At 43.7% G+C, this 14,935-nt stretch overlaps 1 protein-coding gene across 1 annotated transcript; it reads left to right on the top strand.

Moving 5' to 3' along the window:
• Positions 1 to 387: 387 nt before the first annotated feature.
• LOC139388066 (glutathione S-transferase theta-3-like) lies at positions 388 to 5,462 on the top strand. Its single transcript, XM_071134583.1, has 5 exons — positions 388 to 642; positions 2,969 to 3,056; positions 3,237 to 3,387; positions 3,874 to 4,050; positions 4,482 to 5,462. Exons 1-5 carry the CDS (start codon positions 531 to 533, stop codon positions 4,677 to 4,679), a joined length of 726 nt encoding a protein of 241 aa, XP_070990684.1. The 5' UTR covers positions 388 to 530; the 3' UTR covers positions 4,680 to 5,462.
• The last annotated feature ends 9,473 nt before the right edge of the window (positions 5,463 to 14,935 follow it).

The following is a 14,935-nucleotide window of genomic DNA, read 5'->3' as shown; positions in this document are numbered from 1 at the left end:
CCCTAGTTGTCAAGCAGATGTAGCCAACAAGCAGCCACACTATTTTAGGGCAACCCCAACTAAAAAGGCTAACCGAACAATTGTATTTTAGTTTAATTCATGTAACGTTATTCATAGTAGGTCACACAATAAATCACACATCACCTTGAAATGCATTTGTTGCAAGAAATGTTCTAAAGAAATAAAGTTAGATTTTATCAATGTTACATAGATCATGAGCTAACTGTCTGCATGTAGCCTACTTAAGTTATACGGAAGTCCATGCAACATTACAATTATGCAATCATTACAATTGATGAAAATCTTGTTTCGTGTTACGTGTGCATTTTTAACCACTCAGACACACATGATCCTTTTCTATGCGCTGTGGAAAGTGGGCGTGCGCGCGAGTTCCAGTGAGAAGGCTCGGGGATCCTCCTCGCGCTCCAGGGGTGTGGTATATAGTTCCCAAAGAGAAGTAGAACGCTTCCAGAAATTCTAGAAGTCATTCGGGGTTTGACCGTGAAGACTATCTTTGCTTTGTATTAAAGATGACGTTGGAAATGTATTTAGACCTTTTATCACAGCCATGTCGCTCGGTGTATATCTTTGCCAAGAAGAACAACATTTCTTTTGATTTTATGAAGGTTTCGCTTTTGGAAGGTAGGCTATTGTTTTTATTTTGGAGACTGTGCTTTTAGAGTAGCCAACTTCATTCTAGAATTTTAACCGTTAATAGAAGGTTATCTAAAGTTCAGTAAAAAGTAATTTACAGAAGTAGCCTGAAAAGGTATTTTGTAAGTTTAAGTCTGATAGGCATCTATTGTTGCTTGCACGCAAGTAGCCTAGTCTGTTGTAGGCCTAGTCTACCCTAACCCTGTCCTGGGTTTCTCAACTCCACGATACAGCTTCTACTCCCAAGCCATAAGACTGCTGAACAATTCATCAAATGGCTACCTGCACTATTTACATTGGAATCATGTAGTAACCAAAAAAGGGTGAAACAAATCAAAATATATTTGAGATTCTTCAAAGTAGCCCCCCTTTGCCTTGACAGCTTTGCACACTATTGGCATTCTTTCAACCAGCTTCACCTGGAATGCTTTTCCAACAGTCTTGAAGGAGTTCCCACATAGGCTTGAGCACTTGTTGGCTGTTTTTCCTTCACTCTGCGGTCCAACTCATCCCAAACCATCTCAATTGGGTTGAAGTCAGGGGTGATTGTGGAGGTCAGGTCATCTGATGCAGCACTCCATCACTCTCCTTCTTGGTCAAATGGCCCTTACACAACCTGGAGGTGTTTTAGGTCATTGTCCTATTGAAAAACAAATAATAACCCCACTAAGCACAACAGATGGGATGGCGTATCGCGGCAGAATGCGATTGTAGCCATGCTGGTTAAGTGTGCCTTGAATTCGAAACAAATCACTGACAGTGTCGGCAGCAAAGCACCATAACACCTGCTCCTCCATGCTTCACCATGGGAATCACACATGCAGAGATCATCCGTTCATCTACTCTGCGTCTCACAAAGATAGTGGTTAAATCTCAAATTTTCAGATTTCCAACGGTCTAATGTTCATGTTTCTTGGCCCAAGTGTAACGGATGTGAAACGGCTAGCTTAGTTAGCGGTGCGCGCTAAATAGCGTTTCAATTGGTGACGTCACTTGCTCTGAGACCTTGAAGTAGTAGTTCCCCTTGCTCTGCAAGGGCCGCGGCTTTTGTGGAGCGATGTGTAACGATGCTTTGTGGGTGACTGTTGTTGATGTGTGCAGAGGGTCCCTGGTTCGCGCCCGGGTATGGGCGAGGGTAGACGGTCTAAAGTTATACTGTTACACAAGCAAGTCTCTTATTATTGGTGTCCTTTAGTAGTGGTTTCTTTGTAGCAATTTGACCATGAAGGCCTGATTCACGCAGTCTCCTCTGAACAGTTGATGTTGATGTGTCTGTTACTTGAACTCTATGAAGCATTTATTTGGGCTGTAATTTCTGAGGCTGGTAACTCTAATGAACGTATCCTCTGCAGCAGAGGTAACTAGGTCTTCCTTTCCTGTGGGGGCCTCATGAGAGCCAGTTTCATCATAGCACTTGATGTTTTTGCGACTGCACTTGAAGAAACTATGTAATGATGGACTGTTGTTTCTCTGCTTATTTGACCTGTTCTTTCCATAATATGGTCTTTTACCAAATAGGGCAATCTTCTGTATACCACTCCTACCTTGTCACTACACAACTGATTGGCTCCATCGCATTAAGAAGGAAAGAAATTCCACAAATGAACTTTTAACAAGGTACACCTGTTAATTGAAATGCATTCATGAAATAAGCTGGTTGAGAGGATGCCAACAGTGTGCAAAGCTGGTACCCCCTATATATAGCCTCGTTATTGTTATTTTATTGTGTTACTCTTTTTACATTTTTTACTTTAGTTTATTTAGTCAATATTTTCTTTCATTTAAGGTCTACCTACACTTGTTGTATTTTGCGCATGTGAGAAACAATTTGATTTGATTTGTTTAAGGGGAAGAGACAGGTTAAAGAATGATTTTTAAGCCTTGAGACAACTGAGACATGGATTGTGTATGTGTACCATTAAGCGGGTGAATGGGCAAGACAAAAGATTTAAGTGCCTTTGAACAGTGTATGGTAGTAGGTGGCAGGTGCACCGGTTTGTGTCAAGAACTGCAACGCGTATGGGTTTTTCATGCTCAACAGTTTCCCGTATGTATTAAGAATGGTCCAACCTCCAAAGGACATCCAGCCAACTGGACACAACTGTTGGAGTCAACATGGGCCAGCATCCCTGTGGAATGCTTTATACACCTTGTAGAGTCCATGCCCCTACAACCTGAGGCTGATCTGAGGGCAAAAGGGGGTGACACTTAATATCAGGAAGGTGTTCCTAATGGTTTGTACAGTACACTCGGTGTAGGTGGCTTATTACAGGAGTAAGTCTGTCATGTATCTCTGTCATTTACTACATTTCAGGAGAGCAGTATGGAGAAGAGTTTGGGAAGATCAACATGATCAGGAAAGCTCCTGCAATCCGAGATGGAGACTTCTGCTTGGCTGAAAGGTTGGAATGACAACATTGAGTTGAGATCAACCATCTTATCTGATGAGGCAATGTAATAAGACAAATCCTTTGTGATCCCTGGAGTAGCTAAACATATCCTCATTCTGATTTTAGTAATGATTCTAATACAGTGGCGAGGTAAAGCGTTTCAATGACTAAACGGGACAATCATCTCTGCAGCATTGCCATCATGAAGTATCTGGCAGAGAAGTACCAGACCTCAGACCACTGGTATCCAGCCGATCTGCAAAAGCGTGCCCGTGTCAATGAATACCTGTCCTGGCAGCACATGGGCATACGTATGCATGGCTCAAAGATGTTTTGGCTCAGGGTAAGTGATGCTACTACATGATTGGATTTAGAATTGTTTTCAAACTGTTCTTTGGACTTTGTTCAGTCCAACCCAGATAGCAATGTTTACTCAGTAGCATATTAACATCCTTTTTTCCTGTGGTCAAATAAAGTCACACACCAAGAAGATTTAGTTAATAATAATGGTATTATAAACCGCTAAATGTTTCCAGTTTTCCATGTTCGATGTGTGTGCGCGGGCAGTAGTTTGTGAGGAAATAGACTACAGCGTGCACATTGCCAAAGCATGTGACTGTGGCCCTTTGAGTTTCACTGACAAAAACAAAAATTCCTTCTACAAGCATTGTTATAAGAATTTGATGCAGAGCTGTTTTGTACCTGTTATGTTAGATTTTGAGAGATGAGGTTGATCTCATGCCTTCTTGTTTTTTCATGGCATAATATAAAGTTTCGGGAATTCAACACGTTTGTGTTTTACATTATAAAAAGGCTGCCTGTGTTGTAGCTCTTGATTCCAAAGATCATGGGTGTGGAGGTCCCCAAGGACAAGATGGATGGAGCCCTGGAGGACCTGGAAGGCTCTCTGAAACTCATTGAAGAAAAGTTCATTGGGGACAAGCCCTTTATCGCAGGAGAGCAGATCTCCTTGGCCGACCTGGTGGCCATTGTTGAGATCATGCAGGTGAATGTTTTGCAGATCTTGTCTCTTTCTGCTTCAGTAGTAGATGAGACCAAGTACGTTTTACATTTACCAGACACTCTAATCTAGAGCAATTTACAGGCAAAATTAGGGTTTAGTGCCTTGCTCAGGGGAACATTGACAGATTTTTCACCTAGTCGTCTCGGGGATTCGAACCAGTGAACATTTTGGTTCCTGGAAAAACGCTCTTAAACCCCTTAGCTACCTGCAGTGACATGTCCAAATCAATTACTAAATCTGTGTCTTAGGTCTTTTGTTTGGAGCTCCTTGTTTCCACAAGTGTTAACTAGAACAATTATTGATATATGAAACAAGTGTTAATCATCACAAACCTAACAACAATCAATTTTGTTGTAATATATTGTTATATTGTGGGCCTTCTGAGTGTATTTCTGCGTTTTGGTATCCCACAGCCTGTCGGTTCCGGTTTGGATGTGTTTGAGGGGAGACTTAAGCTAAGTGCCTGGCGAGACAGGGTTCAGGCGGAGATCGGGAAGGAGCTGTTCGATGAGGCTCACCAGGGGATTCTTGCGTCCCAGGAAATGGTCAAGAATATGGACAGCAGCAAGATGCAGATCTTCAAACCCAAGATCTTGAGATTATTCCTCTGAATGCTCCAATGACAGTGCAGAGGAATTCAAATTAAGCTGGTCCTCAGAGAAATAATCAATCTGTTATTTAGCCACTATGCAGCATGTAACATAGCAGTGTAACATAATACCAAAAACATCTACATTTCCTCTAAGGAAAACATTTCCTGTTAGTGCCAATTACATACATGATTTTTTTATTCTAATGTTCTAAGAAGCTGTATTAACCTTTCACTGTTTTTGACTGAATAACGTATTGAATTCAGACAACCAGGTTTAATGTTTGCAAACAATATATTATCTGTTTCAAAGTTGACTGGGTGGGTGTCCATTTTTTGCTGTCTACATTCTTATGAATCTGTCTGCAACTTTCTCATACTGGCTCTTCTTTCACAACAATCGACCATAGTCTAGAGAAGTCTGGCACGCAATAGTGCCTTGTTAGCTATTGCGTAAAACTATCATGCACCCCAATGGGGAGCTGAAATATGAGATACCTTTTCCTCTCACTCTCTGTGTGGAATTCCTGAAAGTTACAGGCCGTTCTGTAAAATGTTGGCAGGGATACTTCCTTATCTCATGGGAGAGAGGGAAAGAATCAACAGCTGGTATTTACCTTCTCCTGACCTCATGAAGTCGTACCCATAGCCCTATAGCATATGCATTTGTGTTAAGACACAATATTTAACTCTTCCCCTAAGTGTCTTCTAAACAATGTTCTGTGTGTTGATACTCCACTACCTTTAAGACCAGAAGGCCAATGTGGTTGGTCTTATATAATTAAACAGTGTGATTGTTTCCTTGCTATGCTGTGAAATGTGCTTATGATTGTGTAGTTTTCCAGAGTGGGGATTGCCCTATCTGTGCCAAAACGGTCAATATGTCTTGGTATGTCTTGGTATAGCACATGAGTTTTGTCACTGACACTATACTTCTGACCCGGGACATGAACCCAAGGCTTTGAACCCCTTTCTTTCAATAAATTCCCCATGCAAAAGCCAGCCTTAGACTGGGGGGATTATCCCACCACTACCACCAGTGTTGCAGTTGAGGTGGAGTAACTTGAGTGGGGCTTGACCTTGCAAATTCCACTTATGGGTGATCATCATGTACCATAAGGTTGAGATATCTTGGTAGAGGTGGTACACTTTCCCCTTATCTGAAAAGCGCCTTGTGTCCATTCTGATTTGGTTGTCAAGACACCAATATTATTTGATTCTAAGAGCCTGGCATAATGTGATGTAGCAACCATGCACATTGTATGTCTACTAACTAGACAGATGTAATTCAGTAAATTGTCATTTGTATGTAACAGATTGGTATGCAGTAAGCCTACTCACCTACCACCACCCACAGTTTGTCCAAAGCAAATTGGTTATTGCCTATACCAAATCTTTGACGGACCTGTCATTCTTTGAGTCAGACTTTTACAGCGCTGTGACATTTGCCATGCTAGATGGTATGCCATATGAAACATTGTGTCTGCTCAAAGAAGCCAGTTTCATTATTGGGAAATAAAACTGAGCCGCTACAATCAAATAAAATGTATTTATATAGCCCTTCGTACATCAGCTGATATCTCAAAGTGCTGTACAGAAACCCAGCCTAAAACCCCAAACAGCAATGCAGGTGTAGAAGCACGGTGGCTAGGAAAAACTCCCTAGAAAGGCCAAAACCTAGGAAGAAACCTAGAGAGAAACCAGGCTATGAGGGGTGGCCAGTACTCTTCTGGCTGTGCCGGGTGGAGATTATAACAGAACATGGCCAAGATGTTCAAATGTTCAGAAATGACCAGCATGGTCAAATAATAATAATCATAGGCAGAACAGTTGAAACTGGAGCAGCAGCACGGCCAGGTGGACCCCCGACACAAACTACTGCAGCATAAATACTGGAGGCTGAGACAGGAGGGGTCAGGAGACACTGTGGCCCCATCCGATGATACCCCTGGACAGGGCCAAACAGGAAGGATATAACCCCACCCACTTTGCCAAAGCACAGCCCCCACACCACTAGAGGGTGGAACAGTCTTCAACCACCAACTTACCATCCTGAGACAAGGCCAAGTATTAGCCCACAAAGACCTCCACCACAGCACAACCCAAAGGGGGGCGCCAACCCAGACAGGAAGATCACATCAGTGACTCAACCCACTCAAGTGACGTACCCCTCCTAGGGAGGGCATGAAAGAGCACCAGTAAGCCAGTGACTCAGCTGCTGTAACAGGGTTAGATGCAGAGAATCCCAGTGGAAAGAGGGGAACCGGCCAGGCAGAGACAGCAAGGGCGGTTCGTTGCTCCAGAGCCTTTCCGTTCACCTTTACACTCCTGGGCCAGACTACACTCAATCATATGACCCACTGAAGAGATGAGTCTTCAGTAAAGACCTATCGGTTGAGACCAAGTTTGCGTCTCTCACATGGGTAGGCAGACCATTCCATAAAAATGGAGCTCTATAGGAGAAAGCCCTGCCTCCAGCTGTTTGCTTAGAAATTCTAGGGACAATTAGGAGGCCTGCGTCTTGTGACCGTAGCGTATGTGTAGGTATGTACGGCAGGATCAAATCAGAGAGATAGGTAGGAGCAAACCCATGTAATACCTTCTAGGTTAGCAGTAAAACCTTGAAATCAGCCCTTGCCTTGACAGGAAGCCAGTGTAGGGAGCCTAGCACTGGAGTAATATGATCAAATATTTTGGTTCTAGTCAGGATTCTAGCAGCAGTATTTAGCACTAACTGAAATGTATTTAGTGCTTTATCCGGGTAGCCGGAAAGTAGAGCATTGCAGTAGTCTAAACTAGAAGTAACAAAAGCATGGATACATTTTTCTGCATCATTTTTGGGCAGAAAGTCTCTGATTTTTGCAATGTTACGTAGATGGAAAAAAGTTGTCCTTGAAACAGTTTTGATATGTTTGTCAAAAGAGAGATCAGGGTCCAGAGTAACGCCGAGGTCCTTCACAGTTTTATTTGAGACGACTGTACAACCATTAAGATTAATTGTCAGATTCAACAGAAGATCTCTTTGTTTCTCGGGACCTAGAACAAGCGTCTCTGTTTTGTCTGAGTTTAAAAGTAGAACGTTTGCAGCCATCCACTTCCTTATGTCTGAAACACAGGCTTCTAGCGAGGGCAATTTTGGGGCTTCACCATGTTTCATTGAAATGTACAGATGTGTGTCATCCGCATAGCAGTGAAAGTTAACATTATGTTTTCGAATGACATCCCCAAGAGGTAAAATATATAGTGAAAACAATAGTGGTCCTAAAACGGAACCTTGAGGAACACCGAAATTTACAGTTGATTTGTCAGAGGACAAACCATTCACAGAGACAAACTGATATCTTTCCGACAGATAAGATCTAAACCAGGCCAGAACTTGTCCGTGTAGACCAATTTGGGTTTCCAATCTCTCCAAAAGAATGTGGTGATCGATGGTATCAAAAGCAGCACTAAGGTCTAGGAGCACGAGGACAGGTGCAAAGCCTTGGTCTGATGCCATTAAAAGGTAATTTGCCACATTCACAAGTGCAGTCTCAGTGCTATGATGGGGTCTAAAACCAGACTGAAGCATTTTGTATACATTGTTTGTCAACAGGAAGGCAGTGAGTTGCTGCGCAACAGCCTTTTCTAAAAATGTTGAGAGGAATGGAAGATTCGATATAGGCCGATAGTTTTTTTAATATTTTCTGGGTCAAGGTTTGGCTTTTTCAAGAGAGGCTTTATTACTGCCACTTTTAGTGAGTTTGGTACACATCTGGTGGATAGAGAGCCATTTATTATGTTATAGGAGGGCCAATTACAGGAAGCAGCTCTTTCAGTAGTTTAGTTGGAATAGGGTCCAGTATGCAGCTTGAAGATTTAGAGGCCATGATTATTTTCATCATTGTGTCAAGAGATATAGTACTAAAACACTTGAGTGTCTCTCTTGATCCTAGGTCCTGGCAGAGTTGTCCAGACTCAGGACAACTGAGCTTTGAAGGAATACGCAGATTTAAAGAGGAGTTCGTAATTTGCTTTCTAATAATCATCTTTTCCTCAAAGAAATTCATGAATTTATTACTGCTGAAGTGAAAGCCATCCTCACTTGGGGAATGCTGCTTTTTAGTTAGCTTTGCGACAGTATCAAAAATACATTGATGCTCCTTGGTTGGGGTCTGAGCAGATTATTTGTTGCAATTGCAAACGTAATAAATTGGTGGTCCGATAGTCCAGGATTATGAGGAAAAACATTAAGATCCACAACATTTATTCCATGGGACAAAACTAGATCCAGAGTATGACTGTGACAGTGAGTAGGTCCAGAGACATGTTGGACAAAACCCACTGAGTCGACGATGGCTCCGAAAGCCTTTTGGAGTGGGTCTGTGGACTTTTCCATGTGAATATTAAAGTCAGCAAAAATTAGAATATTATCTGCTATGACTACAAGGTCCACTAGGAATTCAGGGAACTCAATGAGGAACGCTGTATATGGCCCAGGAGGCCTGTAAACAGTAGCTATAAAATGTGATTGAGTAGGCTGCATAGATTTCATGACTAGAAGCTCAAAAGACGAAAACGTCTTTTCTTTTTTGTAAATTGGAATTTGCTATCGTAAATGTTAGCAACACCTCCGCCTTTGTGGGAAGCACGGGGGATATGGTCACTAGTGTAACCAGGAGGTGAGGCCTCATTTAACATAGTAAATTCATCAGGCTTAAGCCATGTTTCAGTCAGGCCAATCACATCAAGATTATGATCAGTGATTAGTTCATAGACAATAATTGCTTTTTAAGTAAGGGATCTAACATTAAGTAGCCCTATTTTGAGATGCGAGGTATCACGATCTCTTTCAATAATGACAGGAATGGAGGAGTTATTTATCCTAGTGAGATTGCTTAGGCGAACACCGCCATGTTTAGTTTTGCCCAACCCAGGTCGAGGCACAGACACGGTCTCAATATGGATAGCTGAGCTGATTACACTGGCTGTGCTATTGGCAGACTCCACTAAGCTGGCAGGCTGGCTAACAGCCTGCTGCCTGGCCTGTACCCTGTTTCATTGTGGAGCTAAAGTTAGAGCCCTGTCTATGTTGGTAGATAAGATGAGAGCACCCCTCCAGGTAGGATGGAGTCCGTCACTCCTCAGCAGGTCAGGCTTGGTCCTGTTTGTGGGTGAGTCCCAGAAAGAGGGCCAATTATCTACAAATTCTAGCTTTTGGGAGCGGCAGAAAACAGTTTTCAACCAGCGATTGAGTTGTGAGACTCAGATGCTGTAGAGCTCATCACTCCCCCTAACTGGGAGGGGGCCAGAGACAATTACTCGATGCCGACACATCTTTCTAGCTGATTTACACGCTGAAGCTATGTTGCGCTTGGTGACCTCTGACTGTTTCATCCTAACATCGTTGGTGCCGACGTAGATAACAATATCTCTATACTCTCTACACTCGCAAGTTTTAGCTTTAGCCAGCACCATCTTCAGATTAGCCTTCATGTCGGTAGCCCTGCCCCCTGGTAAACAGTGTATGATTGCTGGATGATTCGTTTTAAGTCTAATACTGCGGGTAATGGAGTCGCCAATGACTAGGGTTTTCAATTTGTCAGAGCTAATGGTGGGAAGCTTCGGCATCTCAGACCCCGTAACGGGAGGAGTAGAGACAAGAGAAGGCTCGGCCTCAGACTCCGACTTTCTGCTTAATGGGGAAAACCGGTTGAAAGTTTCTGTCGGCTGAATGAGCTACACCGGTTGAGCATTCCTACAGCATTTCCCTCCAGAAACCATGAGATAGTTGTCCGGCTGCGGGGACCGTGCCAGGGGATTTATACTAACGTTACTATCTGTACTTACTGGTGGCACAGACTCTGTTTCATCCTTTCCTACACTGAAATGACCCTTGCCTAACGATTGCGTCTGAAGCTGGGCTTGCAGCACAGCTATCCTCGCCGTAAGGCGATTGTTCTCCTGTATATTATGAGTACAGCGACTTTAATTAGAAGGCATCATGTTAATGTTACTACTTAGCGTCGGCTGTTGGAGGTCCTGACGAACCGCGTCCGGGGTGAAAAAGTTGAATGAAAAAAAGTTGAGTGAGGGAAAAATAAATATATAAACGGTAATTAAAAAGTAAAAACCGTAAAGTTGTCAGGTCCAAATGTATGTACAATCCAAATGTATGTGGAAGACAAAGGCACTGGGAACTTCCAGTGGGAGTGAAAGTTCAGCTGAATGTTCATTTGTTCCAAAACATCTGACATGCAGAAAATATAAAAAAAATGGGCGGGCTATCTGGTTCTGTCTAAGGATTCAAAATAGCGTTTTGAATCCTATGAGGCAGAAAACATGACGAAGAGAGGGGATGTTGTGTGTCCCTCTGTCAATGTTTTTATTTTAAATATTCAACGCTGAGAATGACTGTCATAAGGAGCTTCAAGGTTGGAACCTGTAGTGGTAATTTCCTGTATTATTAAATGAGGAGAGTTTACAAACCACACACAAGTCAGAGTTAAATTTTAAACTTCATATTTTAATAATATGAGCTTCACCATAGCCCTTTGACTCTCAGATCAATTCAGTGTCTATAAAATAATTCTGAGAGTACTTACAAAAGAATACTTCATATTTTATTGCCAAGATACACCCCTCTCAAATGACGAACCACAGATCTCAAAAACTTCACAAAGGGCCTTTTACTTAAAAAAGGAGTATCCCATAGCCAGATAGCATTAGCTATAAATTATCGTTCAGTTTGCTCTCTAAGACGAGGTTCTAATCTCGTTCTTGGTACTTCATAGTACCAAAACATTACCTCAAGATCTGGAATGCTCTTTAGGCTTTATTGGCCAAAGACATGGTAAATCTCCTCTGTCAGTGCTATCTCATAGAGGCCCATCCTCAGTGGAGTACACACACACAATATTCTAATGCTGTAACGGTCGTCGTCGGTGGAAGAAGGTGAGGACCAAGGTGCAGCATGGTATGTGTCCATATTTATTAGAATGAACACGGAAATAACAAAGCGAAACGACCGAAAACAATTCTGGCTGGTGCAGACACACAACAGAAAATAATCACCCACGAAACACAATAGAAAACAGGCTACCTAAATAGGGTTCTTAATCAGGGACAACGATTGACAGCTGCCTCTGATTGAGAACCATACCAGGCCAAACACAGAGATAGCAAATCATAGAAAAACTAACATAGACAACCCACCCAACTCACACCCTGACCATACTAAAACTAAGACATAATAAAATAACTAAGATCAGAACATGACAAATGCAATACAAAGATTATAAAATAATCTTACAAGCACTATAACATAAACTTGCAATTTTCCTCATTTTTCCAGGAAGGCCGAGCAAAAAAAAGTTATTTCTTTGAAATATTTATTTTCTGTCTTAAGTTGTTTTTCTGACTAAAGCCTCCCTGTCTATGTGTCAATCTCTGCACGCTCAACCCAACACCCCACGGTTTACCACATATGGTGGAGAATGCAGGCACTTCAATAGATTTGCGTGCCGTGGAGTCGAGTGTGCAGAGATTACCATGGAGGAGCTGGTGGCTCAGTTCATCCTCAGCCAGCAGAAGCTACAGGCCTTCCAGGAGCAAGTGCTGGAGGAGCAGCGCCAACAAAACCGCAGACTGGTAGTGCAGGTAGCCCAGTTGAAGGTTGGGAGGGCTCAGGAGTCTGGCCCGAATCAGTTATTGGTTCAGTTAAGGGAGGACGATGACGTGAAGTCGTATCTGTGCACCTTCGAGAGGACGGCACAGCGGGAAGGATGGCCCAAGCCCCAGTGGGCCAGCCTGTTGGCACCCTACCTGTCTGAGAAGGCCCAGAAGGCCTACTTTGATTTGAACACTGACCAGGCCGTAAATTGTGAGGGACTCAAACGGGAGATACTAAGCCTTTATGGGTTCAATCGCCGTGCACAACTGGTCCACAACTGGGCCTTTGACCCCACCCTGTCCCCCCGTGCGCAGATGAGCGACCTGGTGCGGCTGACCAAGGGCTGGCTACTGACGGAAGTACCGTCCCTCCCTATGCTTGACAAACTTGTCCTGGATAAATACCTTCGGGCCCTGCCTTACGAGATGAAGAAGACTGAGCATTGTGGTGGTTAATTTCTGTCTTATTAAATGAGGAGAGACAAACCTTTAACACAAGTCAGAGTTACATTTAAACTACATCTTTAATAATAAGAGCTTTGCAATAGCAATGGCTTTCACCTATTCCCTATTTTTAATGAACCACTGAGAGTGACAACACAATGGCTACTGAGATATTTTATAGCAAAGATCAACCCCCTAGTCGACATGACAAACCACAGATATTAGGAACAGTTCCCAAAGGAAGACTTTATAAATGAGAGAGGAGTATCCCGTAGCCAGATAGCATTCACTATAAATTATCGTTCAGTTTGGCCCCTAAGACGAGGTTCTAATCTCGTTCCTGGTACGGTATAGCATAAACATTACATTTTGCTCTTTAGGTTTAATCACCCAAAGACATCGTAAATCTCCTCTGTCAGTGTTATCTCATAGAGGCCCATCCTCAGTAGAACACATACACAATAGTTAACAGCATACTCTATTCTGTAGCATAAAACAACCATTATAATTCATTATGACATAATCTTGCAATTTCCATGACAGCATGCAGAACCCTCAGAGCCTGGAGGAATTGCTGACAACGGTGGAAATTCACCAGAAAACCCAGGGCCTGCTGAGAGGGGCCCGAGCGGAGAGAGGAGACATGGCGAGAGGGGTGACCAACACAAAGAGAGACGAGGAGATGAAGGGGGCCCAGACGGAACCAGCCGAGGCTGTGAAGCAGGAGGGTGACCCAAACCGACGACGCCGGTGGCTGCTGGACCCCAATCAGAGACGCTGCTATGAGTACGGTGACCCGGGGAAACTCACGGAAGCTGTCCCGGCCGGGGGGAGGCCATGCCCTCCACACCCCCCAGCTCGGGGATAACCCGGATGGTGAGTTACGTCACATCCTGTTGGGCGCACACCGAGACGGCCCCTCCGATGGTTCTGGTACGAATCGATGGCATTGACACCAGCGCCCTGCTGGACTCCCAACAGTGCCCATGAGGATAACCACCCCAATGGGGGAGTGCCAGATGCACGTGGGAGCTGTGCCTAACGTACCTGTGTCCATTATCCTCGGTCAAGACTGCCCTCTCTTTCAGGCACTGTGGAGGAGGGACCTGGGGCGGTGAGCACGGGAGGTAGGAAGAAAAGCAAAAAGGACGGTGGCCCGACCCCCGCCACGAGGTGTCCACTGGGCTAGAGTCGGACCCGGAGGAGGGAGATGACCCCGCACTGGCTAGCGAGCCACCGTGCGAGGAAGACCTCAGGCTCCCCTTTATGGAGGTTGAGACCCTAGACGGACCTCCCGACACGGGAATCCTCACGGGTCAGTTCGGAACGGCCCAATTAGACCCAAATCTCCAGAAAGCTAGGGCCCAGGTGATGGCGGTGGATGGCGTACTGTTACCTGGGGTAAGTGATTGGCGCTACCTCCACTTCGCAATTAAGCATAATTGATTGTATCAAGTAGTAAAGCATAATGGGGAGACAAAAGGCTATACCACTACCGGGTTATGCCTTTCGGGCTCCACGGGACACCAGCAACATTTCAGCGACTGAGTCCTGCGGCCACACAGTAACCAGCGGCTTATCTAGATAATCTAATTATCTACATAATTGTGCTACAATTGGGAATCACATCTGTGTAAGTTACAGGCGGTGGTTGATGCGCTAAGGGATGCAGGTTTTTGACATATTCCACATTTTTTAACAGCCTGAATTTAAAATGGATTAAATATATTTTTGTTCTCACCAATCTACACACAATACCCCATAATGACAAAGTTAAAAAATGTGTTTACATTTCTTTGCTAATTTATTGAAAAAGAAATACAGAAAGATCTAATTTACATAAGTTTTCATACCCAGAATCAATACTTTGTAGAAGCACCTTTGGCAGTGATTACAGCTGTGACTCTTTCTGGACAAGTCTCTAATAGCTTTCCACACCTGGATTGTGCAACATTTTTAACTAACCTCCAGACGAGCTTCAATGCCATACAACTCTCCTTCTGTGGCCTCCAACTGCTCTTAAATGCAAGTAAAACTAAATGCATGCTCTTCAACCAATCGCTGCCCCCACCTGCCTGCCTGTCCAGCCTCACTACTCTGGACGGTTCTGACTTAGACTATATGGACAATTACAAATACCTAGGTGTCTGGCTAGACTGTAAACTCTCCTTCCAGACTCACATT

The sequence above is a fragment of the Oncorhynchus clarkii genome, chromosome 29 (assembly GCF_045791955.1).
Source record: "Oncorhynchus clarkii lewisi isolate Uvic-CL-2024 chromosome 29, UVic_Ocla_1.0, whole genome shotgun sequence".
In the NCBI taxonomy this organism is placed as follows: Eukaryota; Metazoa; Chordata; class Actinopteri; order Salmoniformes; family Salmonidae; genus Oncorhynchus; species Oncorhynchus clarkii.
Note: the sequence above shows the minus strand (reverse complement) of the source record. Positions and strands in the feature narration are given on the sequence as shown.

Bases quoted from the DNA above. Each gene is read 5' to 3' on its own strand.
- LOC139388066 (XM_071134583.1), top strand. From the start codon at position 531: ATGACGTTGGAAATGTATTTAGACCTTTTATCACAGCCATGTCGCTCG. The intron at 3,057-3,236 runs GTTGGAATGACA...TCATCTCTGCAG, and splicing joins GACTTCTGCTTGGCTGAAAG to CATTGCCATCATGAAGTATC. The intron at 4,051-4,481 runs GTGAATGTTTTG...GGTATCCCACAG, and splicing joins CCATTGTTGAGATCATGCAG to CCTGTCGGTTCCGGTTTGGA.